The following is a 20,627-nucleotide window of genomic DNA, read 5'->3' on the forward strand; positions in this document are numbered from 1 at the left end:
GCTGCCAGATTGGGGTACACAAATAAAATATAACAACAGCATGGTTATACTTGCATTTTAAAATAAGAAAATCTTTATAAATTTATAAAATACAAATAATTAAAATTAAACCCATCGATAGAGAGAGAAATATGAGAAAAAGATTACACCATGTATTAAGCCGTGCGATGTCCCGTAATAAATATTGTTTAGGCTTAGTTATTGGTTTCATAACTATTATTCCAACAAGCAACACTACCAAAGTACAATAATAATGTTATCGACATCTCTTGTACCATATAGTCTAACATTAAATCATACGTTTAATAAATAAATATTGATAAAATATTGTAGATGGCGATAAATACAAGTCATTCGTGAAAATATTCATAAATTCAAATTTTATTTTCATAGAAATGGATGTATACGTACACCAAGATTTTCATTACATATTATGTGCGTAATTATTATTCAAAATGTTCATTCAAAATTCAAATCTCGATACTCTGAATGCGATATATAAAGTTTGAATAAGTACTTGATACAAATTAAAGTTGTTTTGGTAATGAAAAATATTAACAACGATATTTATTTCTAAATCATGTACCTATTCGAGTCTATTACTAAAAAAACATAAAACTCTGCTCCAAATGAAATGATTGTCTGAAAAACATGTACGGAAGCTATTTACGCCACTCGGCCTGTAATAATGACTGGTTTGATGGTGGACCTTTAACTATTGATCGAACATTTCTAGACGTAAAAATATTGGACATTATAGTTTTCCTAATTTGTGTCGAATCTTTAAAAATAAAATCCTTCGAACATCAGATTCGGACCCTTTTTAGCTTTCCCGTAATGCCTATCAAAAGTCAAAATCGGACGTACCTACCTACTTTTTACTAATAATTCATATCTATCAACGCAAATTTTTTCATCTACCGTTTTGCAAGAGTAAGTACATATAAGTAATAATGGTATATAGTTTATTAGTTTAAAATATAAGCAGAATATCAACTCTTTAACGTAGACCAGTGTTTCTCAAATGGAGTTCCGCGGGGGTTGCTGGTTTTTATGAGATTATGATTTTGGCAAAGTGATTGAAGACTAGGTAGCTAAAACTAATGAAATGTAGCGGTCAGATAATTAATTATTTGTATCTCATAAAATTCGACAAATTACAGTCACGATAATACAAAACTATATGTTAAGATATACCGCAGTAATATCCCGTAGGAGTAGAAAGGATATCTGCTGCTAGGAGCAGCACATCCCAAAGGGCTAATATTATTATAACTTTTGAGATTATGTTTTTCCGCCTGCGGCACTACCAGCATTATAGTGCAGGATCCCATAGACTTGTCGTATACATAATATGCGGAACGCATTCTGACAATTGGAATAGGTTTTAGGGGTCACCAAGATATATAATGTCGATGTTGCCAGGCGATATTAGTGGTCAATTTTTTTTTATTGAGGTTTTAATTTTTTTTCTTATAACCCACCAAAAATTGTTCTGAGTTCTTCAATAAAACCAATACGGGATCAGGGATTGATTGAAAATGCAATAATTGTACCATGCCATCGGCATGGTCGTAAAACGGTCCGTCCCGTTTGAAAAAATAAAAATAGCGGGTAGTGAAATGTGTTCAAAATTATCGATTCTTAGGACCCTTCTAAGCTTAAATTATTTTATTTAGTAGCATTTTTGTATATAATCACCTAAATTGGTTTCATTACTATATCTATGCATATGACATTCGTTTTAGTATTATGGTTAATCCAGAAACAGTGTAGGTTGCATATATAGGTAGGTGAATAAATGAAATAACGATAACCACTAACCACACTAAGTACATACACATTTATTAAAAAAAAAGAAACAACAAGTCAAGTGTTCAAACTCCTTTAAGTATCATGATCACAGTTTTTACAAACACTACTTACACATTTGCACAATGATATACATGTCAAAGCCGATTTCTTATAACTACGTGATAATGTACGGCAGTTAGAATTACATTTGCATGGTTTAATTAAATAATTTGGTAGAGGTTCATTCGTCATTTGTCTTGGATACGAATTATTTTCTCGTAACTCATAGTCAAGTTGTAGGACATCAAGAGGCTCAAATAGTGGAACATATGAGCTTTCCCGTAAATAAACTTATGCTGAAGGCTTTAAACAGTGTAAATACAATGAATCATATGTGCATATCACTCTTGACAAATTTAAACTAAATTCAATATTTTGGGAAATAAATTTATGCCGAAGCTCATTCGCTATTGGTTTTTGTTTATATAATAAGTAAGTGCAAACTTTTTCCAGGTCTTGAAACTGCTGTGGTCTCCAATAAACCATTTCCTAAAGCTGAAAGTGCATCCTGAACAAAACTCGTTGACGAGATGGTTAAAGCTTGTTTCTTTGTACATATACAGTCACTAGTGGTGTCGCAGCCGGTTAAACAATGTAATGCTGGTATAATATTACAAATATTTTCGCCAAGAGATTCAGCTGCCAAATGGCATTCTAAAACATGGAATTTCTTCTGAGATCCCTCAAACCATAATCCATGGCAACCAATCGTTGCAAGTTTATTCCAGAAATGAATGCCTAAAATTAAAACATCTGTATCGGGACTGTGATAATCTCCAAATTTTGCATTTTTACAGCATGAAATATATGACAGAACATTCTAGACTCTAGAGTCTGCTTCTAAATGATTTTGATTTTAAATCAATGGCGTCAGTGAAAATTGATCCCTGCAGTTTAAACCATTGTGTGGGGTCGTCAAATCCACCACAATGTACAGCTCACTTTTCCCGTTGATTTTTGCAAATGTGGGAGCATTTTTGCAAATACATTTAACAAGCTGTAATTTATTTTGAGGGCTCACAAAAAAAACTTTGCGATTAATCCACCACATACCTACTACATACACTAAGGGACAATCTCCAAGGCTTAGATATTATAAGCATTTACACTGTTTAAGGGCTTCAGCACAAGTTTATTTATGGAAAAGCTCATCTGATCCACTATTGAGCCTATTGATTTCCTACAACTTCTAACAATTATGAGAAAATAATTTGTATCCAATACAAATGACGAATGAACCTCTGCCAAATTATTTGGTTAAACCATGCAAATGTAATTCTGACTGCCGTACATTATCACGTAGTTATAAGAAATCGGCTTTGACACGAATATCATTGTGCAAATGTGTAAGTATTGTTTGTAAAAACTGTGATCATGATACCTAAAGCAGTTTGAACACTTGACTTCTTGAACCTTTTTTTTAATAAATGTGTAGGTACTTAGTGTGGTTAGTGGTTATCGTTATTTCATTTATTCACCTACCTATATATGCAACCTACACTGTTTCTGGATTAACCATAATACTAAAACGAATGTCATATGCATAGATATAGTAAAGAAACCAATTTAGGTGATTATATACAAAAATGCTACTAAATAAAATAATTTAAGCCAAGAAGGGTCCTAAGAATCGATAATTTTGAACACATTTCACTACCCGCTATTTTTATTTTTTCAAACGGGACGGACCGTTCTACAACCATGCCGATGGCATGGTACAATTATTGCATTTTCAATCAATCCCTGATCCCGTATTGGTTTTATTGAAGAACTCAGAACAATTTTTGGTGGGTTATAAGAAAAAAAATTAAAACCTCAATAAAAAAAAATTGACCACTAATATCGCCTGGCAAAATCGACATTATATATCTTGGTGACCACTAAAACCTATTCCAATTGTCAGAATGCGTTCCGCATATTATGTATACGAAAAGTCTATGGGATCCTGCACTATTAGGACATTGTAAATGTCAATAGTCGTGTACCTCTAAAAGTTTTTTTTATTGCATTCGTCTGCTTAAGGTAGCCGAGATGAACTAATAATAATGTAGTCGTAGGAAGTAGGTACCTACATATCATAAAAATTGAGATTATCCGTTGAATAGGAAATACTAATTAATAGGAAACACAACATAAAACCCTTGATAGAAATAAAAGCCGTGACACGAAACTATAAATTTCGATCGTAGTGCTAATTATTGCTCATACTTCGAGTGCAATGTGGTACACAATTTGTAGAAAATCATTGTTTCATATTGAAATATGTAGATCGTAATACATTACTTAATTGATTTGAACGAAATAAACAATCGAAAATCTTGATTTACTGGCACAGAACAGATAATAAATAGAATTCCGATAGGCAATATTCAATACACTACATTTTGATACAGGGTTTTGAATGTGTGAGTGTCCTACGAAAATGAAACACGCATTATGCAAGTGCAATAGTGTGTGTAATAAATACACCAATATTAAATGAACGTCAATACATAAACCGAGAGCTAGCAGTTGTCAGTATTCAACGTATGGCGTATTCTTGACACGTGTTCAAGTTTATCCCGGATTATTATTTACTCGAGATCGGTTACCTGCTTCTCCTTACCCGTTAGGTATTTCATTTCACATTATTTCTGAATTCGCTGTTTACTGCCAATATGTTACCTAATAAATTGCATTCGAAAATCATCAATAGTTAGTACTACCATCGTAAATCGCAATTTCGAGCCCCGGCTGTCTTTTTGAAATTTGAGGGTATTTATCACTTCAAAGAAAAAGAAGCGTACCTATACAGCCATAACCAAGAATACAAAATTAACTGTCTCGTAAGTAAAAGTTTTGGATAAGATTTTTTAACACTTGCAATACAAACTAGAACTTGAAAAAGAAATTTGCAGCGAGAAAAAAATATTTTCAATTTCAATTTATTTATTTATTTTACATATTGTGGACATTACAAATTATAAGTTTAAGACGTTCACAACATGACATTTAGAAACAAAGAAATATTATTAAAACAGTTTTATGTACAGTATAAATGTGTAAATACAAAAAATATTAAGTATATCTATAGGTACACCGGATGAGTTAAGCAGACCCTATTTTAAGAATTTAAAAAACAACGTCCACCTAAATTCACCCTCACGTAAGTGGAATATATCAATATCCGAAGCGATTTCATTAAACATGGTTATTGCCCTCCCAATTGGCATTACTAATGGCAGGTTAGTTCTGCACCGTGGGAGAACAAACAACCGATGCCCTCGATTACTAAGGTAATTATCAGAGACACACAAGCCAACACCACCAAGAATGGCAGAGTTCACATTTACGCCGCGTATAAGTCTGAAAAAATATGTAGCTAAATAAAGATCCCTTCTAAATTTTAAGCTACAGTATGTAAGCATCCCTAAGAGAAAATCAGTCGGATAGAGCCACGGATAATATCCATACAGCCGAAAGTAAAGGAGTCTTAAAAATTTCTTTTGGACTCTCTCCACCATAAGGCCGTACTTCAACATCTTTAGCGCCTTTTTACAAATGGTATCTATATGACCACTAAACGTCAGTTTACCGTCAAACGTAATTCCAAGATCTCTTACAGATGATATTCGCGAGAAAACTCTGCCATGCATCGAGTACTGGAAAAACAATACTCGTGAGGCTTTAGTAAACGATAAAACATTGCATTTATCAATATTTAAGTCCAGTTTGTTACGCCTGCCCCAATCTAATATATTATCTATATCAAGTTGGAGTTGACGACCTGTTCACCTGTGGCACACTTTCTTTTCAACAATGTTAAAGTAGGTAGGTATTCAAGGGTTCCAATATGTTGTATACTTTTTATAGTGGATAAAAGGGTTCCGCGGCTATATTAACTTGGAAAAATGTTGACTTACTTACACCATCATCAGTGAAAAAAACCTCTGGCTTTCCAGAACCAGACTAGAGCTTCTAGTTTCTACTCTAAATCGAAGTAGTTTAGGGGTCGCGGTCGCAGGTAAGAGTGTAAATATTGTACACGGTGGCCAAAAATCTTTGTAAGGTGACCAAATAATTTTGAATTTTTTATATTATTAAAAACGAAAGTATTTTACACTCTTAGCCGTGTACAAATCTGGACCCATGAGCAAGGCCGGATTAATGCTTTAAATAAGCTTACCATGGCTCCCACAAGGGGGAGTCTGACAGAGCTCTAGCATGAGGGCCCGGGCGTAGGGGGACCCGGCGTGGCGGGTCAACCAGTTAAGTGAGAAAAATACAAACCACAAATTTGCTCGAATAGTAAAAAAGTCAAGGAATTAAAATACATGGCTGTGCGATGCAATTTGATGTGATAAGATTAAATGATAATTCATGTATGTATAGAATTTTATTTTAAGTGTGTTTCCTGGCGAAGGGTTGCATGTTACCTGGCTACTACAAAAGGAGGTCGCAATAAGTGCTCCATAATGAGTGCCGAAAACTCAATAAATCAACTGGATTTTTTTAAATTGCTGAAAATACACAGAATCACCTTAACTCTGGGGTTACGCAGAAACCATTTGAGGAACACTACAGCTGTCGAAAAGCATACTGCCCTTAACCTTAACGATAGGTAGGGGGGGGGCGCCATACATCCTGGTCTGGGGGCCCGCTTCAGGATGTGGGGGCCATGAGGCTTACCATAATTATGAAACTCTAAACCGGGACAGGAACGGAACAAATTTAACTATCAAAAATTGTTTTATTTCCTATTAAAAGTATGTACAAAAGAAGAATGCAGAACGTCTGCTGCAACAGAAATTTAAATAATTTTATTTATTTTTTAGTGTACCAATCGTACTTCTAATAGTAGCTATAACACATCACTGGACGTTGTGTAGGTATATAAGTGCGTGTCGTTTGAAATAACCGTTCAGCTCCGTCTAATAAGCAATATTAATTCACCATTGGTGTTTTGTATAGGTACATGCACAAACTTAAATATTAATTGAAATATGAAATAATTCCGATAAGTACCAAATCTTTAGAAATCAAAAATTCAATGTACGGATACAATTACTGATGTGTTCATATTAATTCCTCTGCCCACTTCGTATATTTTGGCTCTATTATTTCTTGTGCACTGTGCACGGAAGCTTTTAAAAGCTTGGAATAGTATACGATACGACTAACAACGGCCTGTTGCACAATCTATTGCTAGCCTGGTTATTAACTTTTTACATTGCAGTCCCCTTTCATTTAAATAATGGGTGCAAAGTTTCATTGAACTATAGTAATTTGTATATATATATATTTATTAAATTAAATGAATGAAATAGAATGATGTAAGTCCGGTGTTAATATATAGATAGTTATGTAGCAAATATATTGTGTCTTTCCACTTTGGACGGATCGAGGCATTTCAATTGTCATTAAAATTATTTTTGGGAAACATTAGTGTCCTTCATATTATGTTTGTACCGTATCGACTAATGGACCCTGGGGGTAGTGGAACGAAAGGTAGTTGATGCTTTTGAAATGTGGTGTTGCCGCCGAATGATTCGTATTTCTTGGATAGAGTAAAGGAACAACCAATCGATCAGATAAAGAAACGGCTCTTGACAATATGTCTGAGACGCATTCTGCATTTTTTTGGACATATTATTCGGTGCGGACCGAATAGCCTGACTTATGATTTTGGGTACCCTTTAGGGAATGCGAAGCAAAGAAAGATCGCCGGCATGCTGAAATGACCAAGTGACGGTGCTTGTTGGGGACAGTCTTCACACTGGAACCGAGAGGGGTGGAGGTATTCATCGGTCAGAAAATGATTACATTTCAGAGTGGTCACGATTAGGGATTCCAATCCCGGGATCCCGAGCTATTTTCGATACCTATGTATCCCGGGATTGATAAACATAATCCCGGGATTTCGGAATTGTTTTTTTATCAATTTTTATGGAAAATAAAATAAAAGCGAAAATATAATAGAAAAAATCCTTTTAATAAAAAATAACTACATTAGAAATAAACTGAGTTTGAATGAAGTTTGATTTATACCCATGTGTAGGTTGTCGATTCATTTTATTTTTTCAACATAAATTATTAAAAATGGAAAGATTGGAAAAAAACAATGCTGTGCACTTTTAACAAAGTAATTCCACCATGATATCATACGTTTTACGGCAGTTTCATATTTGGCTGACCAATTAGATTTATGAAGCGGAAAGGCCTTAAATACGCCATGATTATTTGCTTTACTATTTTAAATCTCGCTAATCCATTCATTAAGTCTTTACTATCAGAAACAGCAATCTCCTATTAAATTCACATTATGATTTATATTACAATATTATATTTACTCCGTTAAACTTGTGTATTTCCAAGATTGAACGTATACGATATTAACAATAAATGTCATAAATAGTATAAATTATACTAGATTTATTTTTGACCGATTTTATCAATGTTATTTGTAAATATAAAAATTTTGTAATAACAATGGAAAAAATGCCAATCCCGGGACCAGTCCCGGGATCCCGATATTGTCAAATTGTAATCCCGAAATCCCGGGATCAGAATTTTGGCTCGGGATTGGATTCCCTAGTCACGATCATCTGCCATGAGGGAATGACCAAGAAGATATTATGTGACAATGATTAATTAATAATATCCATTGAATAGAAGCTGTCTCTTTCACTATATAGATATTTTAATACGATGAGTGGCTCTGCATTTGATTCCTGATGAGAATACATTTATGTGATTTTATTTACTGCTGCATTATACTGATATTTTATGCTCCTCATTGTTTGCTGTAGTGTTAAGAAAGGGCTAGCAATAATTAATATGGGTAATAATATATTAATATTAAGTAGTAGTCATAATTGACATATTGTACCTATTAAACAAGTGAATTATAATATTATAATAAAGCGTGTAAATCGATGGAGAACGGAAGCATTTATAAATGAAAGTTTAATAACATGAAAGAGAATTGCGTTACAGGCGACTTTTGTTCATCAAAATTAATTTTATGTAAGTAATTGAATAACGTATATAATATCATTAAAAAATTTTGGTTCTTGTCTATTTAGTGAAAGCCACCGGCAAACAAATTTTGGGAATAGCCAATATACTGGATTGTTTGTGAGGTTATGTTATCATTATTGAATTCACGAATTTTGCCGAAATCGGTTATGAAAATTGCCGCTGTTTCCGCCTGGGCCTGAATCCTGCCGCTCGGGTGTTTTGGACCCCTAACACCCCGTATGGCGCTAATGAAATATATTGTCAAGAACTGGTCTAGTAAATGAACATAATGAAAATGCGAGCGTTTATAACAGGTATAATTCGAAAGCTCCCTTCGTAGCAGCGCGCTTTTAACGACTGCTACGCCACTGTCAATCGCCGGGTATTTCATTATATGGCCTGGGAGTTTTTAACCAAAGTTACGTAGGTAACTCGTATGTATAACGGCTATGCCCAAGACCGAGGAAGAGGATCAGAAAAGAGAATCAGTCGACCTCAGCACGTTCGTGTGTTTGCACGGTGCCAACGTTTCGCGGCGTTTTACGATCAACCACAACAACAAGAGTATTTTTTTTTCAAATGTGAACACTGAAATAATTATGTGAGAATCTTTGAATGTATAATTATTGAAGAAAAAATATTATACAAAAAAAGTGCCACGGTTTCAATACAGTGTAAAGTGAGACAATGATTCGATTGCTATCTGTTTTTTTTTTTTTTTAAAGAAATGTTGTGCCTTATTTTTGTATGAATAAACAATCGTGCTAGTGTGGTATTCAATAATAAATATAAAAAAAATATATTACAATGTTTTGCAATCGGATATAGCTAACAACATTATATTGGATTTGGATTTACAATCGCTATAATAATGAAGAGCCGAGCAAAGGTACGTACTTACTTATAATTTGAATATTTCCTTGCGGCAATTTTGTAATGCGTTCAAATTTTGATTATATGTACCGACATACTTATCTACGTTTTGCATATTATTTGGCAGGGGTAGATACCGCCGCGCAAGTGATCGACAACCAGTTAATCTCTAAACATCGCCTCAATTTTATCTATAATTACAATTTGTATTTTTTCTAAAATACAAATAAATAATCATTCCGCTGTCATGAGTCAGTATGATTTAATTATCTGTAATATTATTAGGTATATTTTGAATTAGGAACTAGTTTAATATTAAAGTATCGCATGGCGCCCACAAGGGGGGAGGCTGACATGGCCCTAGCCTGGGGACCCGGGCTCAGGAAGGGCCCTCTGAGGCGAGTCGACCAGATAAGTGAGATAAACACACATCACAAATTTGCTCCACTGGTAAAAAAAAGTCGCCTGCGGTGCTATTTTCTTTCAATACTATTATTATTTAAAATTATGTGGTTGTGATACAATTTTTAATTGTGTATCAATACTCGACAACACCATTATTCAAATGAATGTACAAAAAAAACACTAAATATACACATTAATTTTACCGCGTACACCATTTTCAAAACTCTACTGTAGAGCGTCCCACTGCTTTTATCCTTAGCGATAGGTAGGGTGCCCCGCCAAAGATTCTAGCCTGGGGGTCCGCATCAGGATGTGGGGGCCATGAAGTATCGTTTAATAATATGCTACGTCTAATAAGTAATAATCTCATCCCATCCCATAAAATATATTTTTATTCAATACAATTGAATCCTTAATGTAGGAGAAATCCAAAAATTATGACTGGCGTAACGTGCCGTGGAAAGGTGCATGTTAGGTATAATACGAAGAATCCAATGGATTGGGAGTTAGACAAGGCAACGTGTGATAGAGGTCGCCATGTAGATTAAATGGCAATAGGCTGGACATGTCGTTCGGCGAGTGGACAACCACTATGCCGTCATACAGTGGTATCCGAGAAGTACTAAACAACCACAGAGACGCCCTAAAACCCTCAGGATTGACGAACTCGTAAAGTTCGGTGCGTGTACTTAAATGTATTGTTTAATTACTCTCCTGAAAAGTTTATATTATTGATGACGTATGTGTACGCGTCGTCTTATAATTTCGAGGGTCTCAAGATCGAATCCTGGGTCTGGAAAATATACATATTGTTTTACATAAGTGTGTTTTAAGTCAGAGTATGGACCTATTGGGTTGAGCAAGTGGCTAACAACCATTTCTCGTAAAAACAAAACCTCCGCTCTGTGGAGGTCCATATGAGCTAAGGATCGAACACGATAAAAATAAAAATTATATAATCGATCAGTGGCGAAGGGTGGAGTAGGCTATGGAGATCTGACATAAATAGTCTGTATTCTTCGTTCAATGAAAACAAATAAGTATGACTGACGAAGTTTAGTGTCCACTATTTATGTCAGATCTCTACAGCCTATCTCCATTCTTCGTCACTGTAATCAATGTACATAGAACTAACATGATAATGCACACTTGCGCAGTCATACAGCCCTTACGCGAATTGGTTAAATTTTGATTCATCTTCAGCATTTCACTGATACGTATTAATAATTATTTATTTTGGTCATGTATTTTTTTACATGTATATTATAAATATTTGTGGCCCCATTTGAAGTTTGGGAGAAAACCCCCCACTATGTTATACTTTTTTCTAGATTTTATTATTCTAAAATCTAAATCAATCATTGATATAAACGTTGTTCTGTTATATTTATATTAGGCACGTACTAATTACTCACATCAATGGCGTTTAAATTTATGTACAGTATTTTAATGCAATGTCTATGAAATGATTAGTGCGTGAATAGTACCTATATACTAATAAATATTTTTAACTATGCGGTAACACCAGTTCAATAAAATTGCATATCCGCAGTGGGCTGTTAAAAAACGGTACATTTAGTTAAGTATATGTACACATTAAGTAGTATTAACTGAGTCAGTAGATAACGTGTTTAAAGTCAGTAAGAAAGTTGTGAAATGAGTATTTAAATTAAAATTAAAGGAACATTAATAGTATTGACTCATTTAATTACTACCTATGGGTATATACCTAATAACAACTACAAAATATTAAATTTTAGAGTATTATTTTATACACCATACAACATATTATTTTATGGAGTAGATAATATTATACGTCCCACGTCATGGACCCTACAAGGGGGGTTCTAGCCTGGAGGCCGGCGCAGCAGGTCGAGCAGATTGGTGAGATAAACACACACCACAAATTTGCTCAAATAGTAAAAAAAGTCACCTGTGGAGCTATTTTCCTTCAAAAATATCATGATTGATATAAAGAAATGATAATTCACGTGCAGAATTTTATTTTTAGTGTGTTTCCTGACTAATAATAATTACAAGATAAAAAGAACTTTTTAACCTACCACGTTTTTAAATTTTCTGTTGAATCATATAAACTTGACAATTCTATGTATTAATAAATATTTTTTTTTACTTGATAGAAATACTGAATAAATATTATAGAATACTGACATGTCATTTTGACATTTCATATTGATTTCCATAGAAACGCACTAATAATTTAGTTGCTAGGACCACCCCCTTAGCAACCAATACAAGTGGATTGGATTACGGATTTCTTCCGAAATAAATTTTCATACAAAACAGAATTACCTGAAAATGAATTCAATTCTACTTAAAGATTGCTAAAAGTATTAAAAGAATGCATTGGCATCGTGTTCTGATATATTCAAAAAGTTTCAAATGTCTAGCTAGTCGGGAAGTTAGTTAAAAATCGATTGCAAGATTTGTACTGGATAAACAACCACCGGGCAAACAAGAATACGAGCTAAGAAAAACGTGGTAAAAATGGCTATTTATCCCACATGGCGAAGTCGCATGTTACTTGGCTACCAAAAAAGGGGGGTCGCGATTAGCGCTTCGTATGGTGATGAGTGCAGACAATTCAACAGCTTATATTGCGATATTATTAGATACCATTAATTTTACCTCGTGGAAACCTGGGGTTCCGTAGAATACCATGCGGGGAACACTGTTGTAGCCACTGCCACTGGGGTACGCCAAGTAACCTGGCCTAGGAACCCGATTCAGGATGTAGGGGTCATGTACCACATCATTGTAAGGTTCGATAGCTTTAGCACGAAAGCGATGTAACAGGCGTGATGGAATTACAGTCGAAAATAACAACCGTGACAATAATCGCATTAGCCCTGCCTAATTCCTACGCATAGTCATAGTTAAGTGGTTCCAGTATAACATAGCACTATTTATAGCGATAGCATCGTAAACCTAAAGTTAAAAAATTAAGCCGAATAAGATTCGTCCGTTATTTTAGTTAACCTATAGATAATTATTGTCTCGCAGACGGAGCCAAAATGGTCAATTACGAATCCTCGTAAGAAGTCCACAATATACACTGTATTTTGTCGGATAAAAATCATTTAACTTTTTACTTTTACTATTGTATATTTTTTCTACGTATTGATATAATATGAATATCGTTATTAGGATTTAAAAAAAAAAAAAAAGGTTGAGTTTCCCTACAATCCTAAAGGGTCATTGATATCGAAAAGGCACGAGAGATGGTAGATGTCTGCGACTTACATGGGTGTTTCTTATTATGCAACATGGTAAAAATAAAATCCCCTGCAAATCATCTTTGAATAGTTTTGAAATAAAATGTAAGTACAATTTATTGTCGTAGAAATCGACTGTCTAATAAAATCTGCAGAAACCGGTCAAAGGAGAACCCCTAAATTTGAATGTGGAGTTTTTCATAGTTTGGAATATAATACTGAAAGCCAGGAGTTTTCTCTTGTTGTAAGTAAGAAGGGGCTAAGTATGACCAAGCAATGTAAAAAAATAGACAGGAATAAAATATATATTATATTGTGAACATGTCATGCTCGACCTTCACGTGACGAATGTGTAAAAAAGAATAAGATAAAACCAGTGTCGCGTTTAGTGACGTAGAGACCCAACACACCGACTAATTTTGAGGCCCCTTACGATAAAAAATTAACAATTTCGCGTTCATTAAATCTACTATAAAATATGTAGGTTCCCTATATATTATTTGCAATCTCTGCCGTATTTAATTCAGCGCTCGAAATGGAAAATTTTACGAACCGGAGCGCTCGATAATTTTACTAAAATATCAACTATATTATACTGTACTACATTAATTGTAAATGTGATTTATAAAAATAAGTGTGTTATTTTTTTATTATATGAAATATCTAGCTCAGACGGTCAAATTAATATTTCCACGAGACGGAGCGATAATTTTGTGGATTTTATGAACTGGAACGGCGCTCCGGTGCGTTCTGGTCCATTTCGAGCCCTGATTTAATTGCTGTCTCTTAGCAACGCATCATTTGCATACTCTCATGGGACGTCACTGATTTTAACATTGTTGAATGATAGTTGAGCGTTTGTTCGGTGAACTTTAAATCAATATTATTAAAAAATATATAAGTAGTGATCATTTGGTATAATTCAAAAAAAATCTGACTGGCTTGAATTGTTTGTGAGCCCCCGTTTAAATACGGTTGCGTCATTTGCGTTGATGAAAATCATTAAAATAAAACCCTAAACTTAAATTAAAATGTATTTATTGAATGTTAATTTAACGTTACTTTTAAACATTGACTGGGTAAAATCCAGTGTTTGAAATTGACAATTTTACGAACTGGTGGGCTCAATAATTTGCGAAAAATATTAACATAGATATTGAATTTTATGTATATATTTTTATAAAATAAGTGTGATAGATTTTTTTTGTTATATGTCTTATTTTTCTCAAATTTTGATGATTTTATGAACCGGAACAACGCTCCGGTGCGCTCTGGTCCATTTCGACCAAAATAAAAAAATAGTATAATAGGTATATAGGTAAAATTTAATATAATACAGCTGAATGCAGAACTATTCCAACTCAACTATAAAATTTAATGTTTCGCAGAAGAGTTTTTTGAAACAGTCTACTTAAATTATTTATATAGACAAGTGTATGTATGTAAAATTTTTTTCATCAATAATCCTACTAAAATATGATGAATACATTTATCCATAAAAATAATAAATAATTTCAGTAAGTCGTTTCAAAGAACTCTCTCGTAAAAAAAATCAAATGTGTGTTAGAATATTTCTGCGTTCAGATGACAAATTGCACAATGGATACATTTAACACAATTTGACTTTGAGTCCATCGGAATATTGAGTATGCATTTAGCTATAAATATGATAAGAAGAGTTTTTAATTGATATAGACAACAAATTACAATAGGTTAATGTTCTTCTTTCACCCACCATATATATCAGGAGGTTATCCAGTTAGCATGTTTATGGTGCGTGGTTCATGAGTTCAAATTCCGCTGGCTGAGTAAAATTTATAGTGATATGTTATTTTTACGATAAATAATATTATGGTTATATGATAATAATTATCCCCCCCCTCCCAGACATTAACACCGTATAAAAATAAAATCCTTTGAATAAAATGTCTTTGACACAAAAACATTGGATACAAAAGTTTATTTGAGAAAATTAATGTTTTGAAAAGAATTTTATCAAATAAAGATTTAAGAAAACATTTGACACAACAGAATAAGGATAAAATTTCAAATTATACTAACACCTAATATTATGCACATTTTAGAGATAAAAAGAGGGAGACATCATTTAAATGTAGTTTAATATTATTATTTAAAATTACACGTAAGCTTAATACGCCATAAACAAAATAATAATAAATTAATTTAAAATATTAGAATCAATAATTGTAATAATTATTTTAAAATCTCTATCGTTAATTAGGAAATTCCGCTTACTATCTCACCGAACTAAAAGCACTCTTCACAAGACACTAATTGTAAAGCCAGTGCTCACCTATGCATGGGAAACCTGGACATTAACTCTGCGAAATGAACGAACCCAGAACATTTTTGAAAGACAAAATTTCCGCTGTTTAAACGGACCGATAAGGGACGGCACCAATTGGAGGAGAAGATAATTATAATGCTGAGCTGTACGGGCTGTACGAAGATTGCAGCGCAGTTCAATCAATTAAGATTGGGAGACTGCGATGGCTAGGTCATGTGCACCGTATGAATGACAATGAATCGGCAAAGAGGGTGATATCCAGCAATCCATTAGTGCGTATAAGAAGAGGCAGGCCAAAGATTCGCTGGTTGGATGGAGTTGCCAGTGACTGCCGTATTCTAGGGGTACCGAATTGGAAAGCGGCCACACTGGATAGGGACAGGTGGAGGGAACTGTTGGAGGAGGCCAAGACCCACACCGGGTTGTCGCTCCCCTGATGATGATGATGATCGTTAATTAGGGGTTAAGGGTTAATAATGTCCGTGATTTTTTAAACTGGGTTTATTATCCGCGGGGTTTTTTTATCCTGTTACTGATAAAGATATTGTATATTTTTATCCAGGGGGTTTGGCACAAGCAGTAACTGCATACGAAGCATCTATATAATATTATTATCTATATGAGGGTTTTCCTAATGGGTGCCGAGAAACTCTGTGTTTCGTGAGATAAAATTAAAGTCTTTGCATTGCGAGTAACGATGATAGTAGTTATTGAATTAGCTGTTCGCAGTAAATGAAGATTTCCGATTCCATATTTCATTCAATTTATTATTATATTCAATATAAAACAATCATCATTTTCTACAAACAGCTTATTTTATTGCAGTCAAAGAATGAGCGATAGCCTAGCTGCTAGCACTATGATCGAAGTTTTCAGTTTTGTGTCACGGCCTGACAAGCGGGTCTTGGTTCCGTGAGAGTCAGTGGTTTTTTATGATATGATTTTGGCAAAGCGACTGGAAATAGAGTAGCTAAATTATTTCAATGACACCTGGAACTGTGTTAGACGATGTGGCCCACATCATTAAAATTTGACTATTAGGTACAGTCACGATAATTTAAAATTATAAGTGAAGTTATGAGTAATCACTACTCGACCTGCTGATTTTCCATGAAGCAGATGAGACGGTCGCTTCGTCAGAAAATACCAAAAAAAGATGTGTATTTTTCACAATCTGAGTGTAAAAAAAGTAATCCAAGCACTGAGAAATCAAAGCGTAAACATATCATGGAAACATTTATATATTATGATAAAACTTAATAACGGTAGGTATATTGTATAGACAAAATTAACCAACGCCATCTGTACATTATAGCCTTAGTTCAATAAAACAAATACGTATTACTAACAAAGTTTAATGTGCACTATGTATGATGGATCTTAACAGCCTACCTCCACCCTTCGCTACTATTGAAGGATAATAGCGCCTGTACAAGTGCATGGATTTACTCCAGATTTACTACTATAGCAATAGCGCGTATTTAAAACTATCGTGACAATAACTGTTTACACGTAAAAGTGCTGACTGTCTCTCCAATCTCATTCTTCAAGAGGAAGCGAGACGCGATGTTGTCATTTTATGGTACTATTTGGCAGGAAGTGAAAATCCGTTAACCTCAAAATGAGTATAGTGTGTTTTTTTGCCGGCAGGTTCGCCACTATCGTTCTACTGCGCAGGCGAAGATCTAAAATATCCCTACTGTCGCATGAAAATTAAGAAATTTTCAAACTTTTTCGATTCACGCATGCAAACTTGCAACTGCAGGTTTATTAATACATGTTTACTCATACATTTTCTTGTTATGGCCGGGATAATACTTTCTGTCAACAGTAAATCCATGCACGTGTAAACGGGGTATAAGATTGGCGAGACAGTTAGCACTTTTACGTGTAAACAGTTCAGTGACGTTCCTAGACAAAATGCCGCCCCTAGGCATCGCCAAAATGCCGCCCCATTTTATACAGTATTTTTATCATCCTTTCATGACTCCAACATCTAATAAATCTCTTGTATGGATTATTAATAAAATATATAGATACAGTTAATACATACAAAATTAAATTTATATATAAAAAGCGAATAAATATACCCAAATCATCAGAGTCTGAGGTTCTCTATGTGGTTGGTATTTTACACACATTTGGTTTGTACCATTAAATTTAGCAATACACAGATTTATTATTTCCACACCATTTTACCAAGTATGCTATTATTGTAGGCTTGTAAACAAAATAATTTTAGCTAGGTACCCATTTCTATATAATAATATACCAAATGATTCTCCTCGATTTGCCGCCCTTCGAGTAACTGCCGTCCCCAAGCGACGCTCAATCTGCTTACCCCCACGGGACGTCACTGAAACAGTTATTATCGCGATAGTTTAATTTACACACTATTGCTACCAGTAAATCCATGCAGTGTACAAGCGCTATTAATTCACTGATTTTACCATAGAGGTATTAAAGGAGCAAGGAATCGGCTTTCTCATACAACCGAATGAAGCAGGCCAACAATAGCCGACTAACTTACGAGAAATAGCGACCCGATAAAAAAAATGCAGGGTATCACGGAGGATTTACTTTAGTCATTGTAACGTACCCATATAATATAATGTTATGGTGGAAATTTTGCCGCAAATTGATTACCAGCCTGCCTCACCATACTTTTCCCCATACTTGCCTGCTTCACCATACTTTTATATAACCTGCCGCCCCTAGGATTTTACCTTATAGTGGATTATATACAACATTACTCAAAAAATAAAAATATTGTTTGATAAAACAACAAAGTCTTTTAAACAACAAAGTTTTCTCCAGCCAGCGAGATTCAACCGACGAGTATAAAGCGAAAATGTACTAATTTCTTCTGCGCGATAGGAGGCGAACTATGACAAAAAACCATGTAGAAAATGCCTTATGAAACTTTATTTTCTCAATACGTATATTATATTATGAGTGACGATGACTTATTGTACAACAACATTACATTTTATAAACATAATGGCCCGGTGACTGTTAATAATGATGTTTGTTGGGTCTAGTTTTTGCGCAATTATGATTTTTGACGTTTTGCGGTGGGCAATTAAGAAAAATGATTAACCAACTTTACTTTGTAAAACAGCCATTGTTTCTCGTCTACTACATGAATACGTACACAAGTAACACTAACTACCACACAGGGTTGCACTAGTATGAAGATGTAAAAATGTTGAAAAACAGAAATGATTAATATTAATACTATCGACCGAAGGAGTATAATATATATTAGGTGGGTTTATGTGTGGATTTGTTATAGTTACAAATAATATTATAATAATTACAAGATAAAAAGAACTTTTTATATACCACGTTTTTAAATTTTCTGTTGAATCATATAAACTTAACAATTCTATGTATTAATAAATACTTTTTTTTGTAGGTACTTGATAGAAATAGGTACTGAATAAATATTATAGAATACTGAAATGTCATTTTGACATTTCATATTGATTTTCATAGTAACACACGTATATATTAATAATTTAGTTGCTAGGACCATCCCCTTAGATAATAGTATTTTACTTTTTATGGATTTCTTCCGAAATAACTTTTCATACAAAACAGAATTAACTGAAAATGAATTCAATTCTACTTAAAGATGGCTAAAAGTATTAAAAAAATGCATTGGCATCGTGTTCTGATATATTCTAAAAGTTTCAAATGTCTAACTAGTCGGAAAGTTAGTTAAAAATCGATTGCAAGATTTGTACCGGACAAAGAACCACCGGACAAATAAGAATACGAACTAAGAAAAACGTTGTAAAAAAATAAAAAAAAGTAGGTACCTATCATGTAAGAATATTATTGAATATTAATTGTTGAACTAACTTTTAAAGTCTGATATCATAGATATATCTCATTAGTTAACTCCATTAATTTCCATTGTTCCCAGAATGGACGATTTTACACCTCTTGAGTGTAGTATTTTTATTGTTTATCTATATTGTCTATTAAGTTTGACGATTTATTATACGCTTATCGAGTGTATTATTATTGATAAGGAAGGCATGGGGTTTTTTTACAAACACAACTATTCATAATTTTTTGTTAAATATTTTTTATTGGATCCTTGACTTAATAGGTAGGTGATAAGTTTTGATTGATTTATTATATAAGTTAGAGTTAATAGTGTTCATTGTCAGTGTGTGTTTGCTTTTTGATGAGTGTACACAGCGCCTGATGATGCCGAAAGGGGAATCCCGGGTCGCAAAAAACGACTCAAAAGTTGAATCCATTAGAATAGAAATGATTAAAATTTAAAGTCGATTAAGAAACTGAACTACTTACTAAAGTAATCAGTAGATACATAATTACACTATTGTAGTATATATATATTTCAGAATGTGTGTACTTATTACATTGGTAACTAAATGACAGTTAATATTATTTGTATTAACGCTCTTGCATAATGATAGTTCACTTTATAATCATCATCATCAGTCTGAATCTACCCACTGCTGGATGAAGGCCTCTCCAAGCTGAATCCACTTCTCTCGGTCGCTGCCGCCCTGTTGCCCGCGCGTTCACTCTGGCCAAGCACTTAGGCTTGTAACAACAATGCAAGACGGTTTTATCGCAGTGTCGCACTGCAAAATAAATCTCAAAGTTGGTACTCCGTTGAATGACTAAAAACATAAAAAATCGATTTTCTTATATCGAGACTTAGTACACAATTTTATGTTCAGAACCACTGGTTAATGAAACGGTTTCAGTTTTTCTTTAGAAAACTAACGAAGAACTAGAAACATGCCACATGATCAGAGCATGGCCCCCACATCCTGAAGCGGGCCCCTTACCTATCAATACGGATAAAGGCAGTTTGACGCTCCGTTAGCGTATTCTAAATGGTGTACGCGGTAAAATTAATGTATTTATTTTGTATTTTTTTTTTACATTTTAATACACCCATTTGA

At 33.9% G+C, this 20,627-nt stretch overlaps 1 protein-coding gene across 1 annotated transcript in view; it reads left to right on the forward strand.

Annotated features, from left to right (window-relative positions):
• Positions 1-9,340: 9,340 nt before the first annotated feature.
• Positions 9,341-20,627, forward strand: part of sprt (PDZ domain-containing protein sprite) — a 64,051-nt gene continuing 52,764 nt past the window's right edge. Inside the window, exon 1 of the mRNA XM_085957627.1 lies at positions 9,341-9,742. Coding sequence (XP_085813753.1) covers positions 9,725-9,742 — 18 coding nt within the window. The 5' untranslated portion in view covers positions 9,341-9,724. The remainder of the gene's footprint in view (positions 9,743-20,627) is intronic.

Source organism: Rhyacophila brunnea, unplaced genomic scaffold (assembly GCF_057557595.1).
Source record: "Rhyacophila brunnea isolate RB1 unplaced genomic scaffold, BYU_Rbru_1.0 scaffold_7, whole genome shotgun sequence".
In the NCBI taxonomy this organism is placed as follows: domain Eukaryota; kingdom Metazoa; phylum Arthropoda; class Insecta; order Trichoptera; family Rhyacophilidae; genus Rhyacophila; species Rhyacophila brunnea.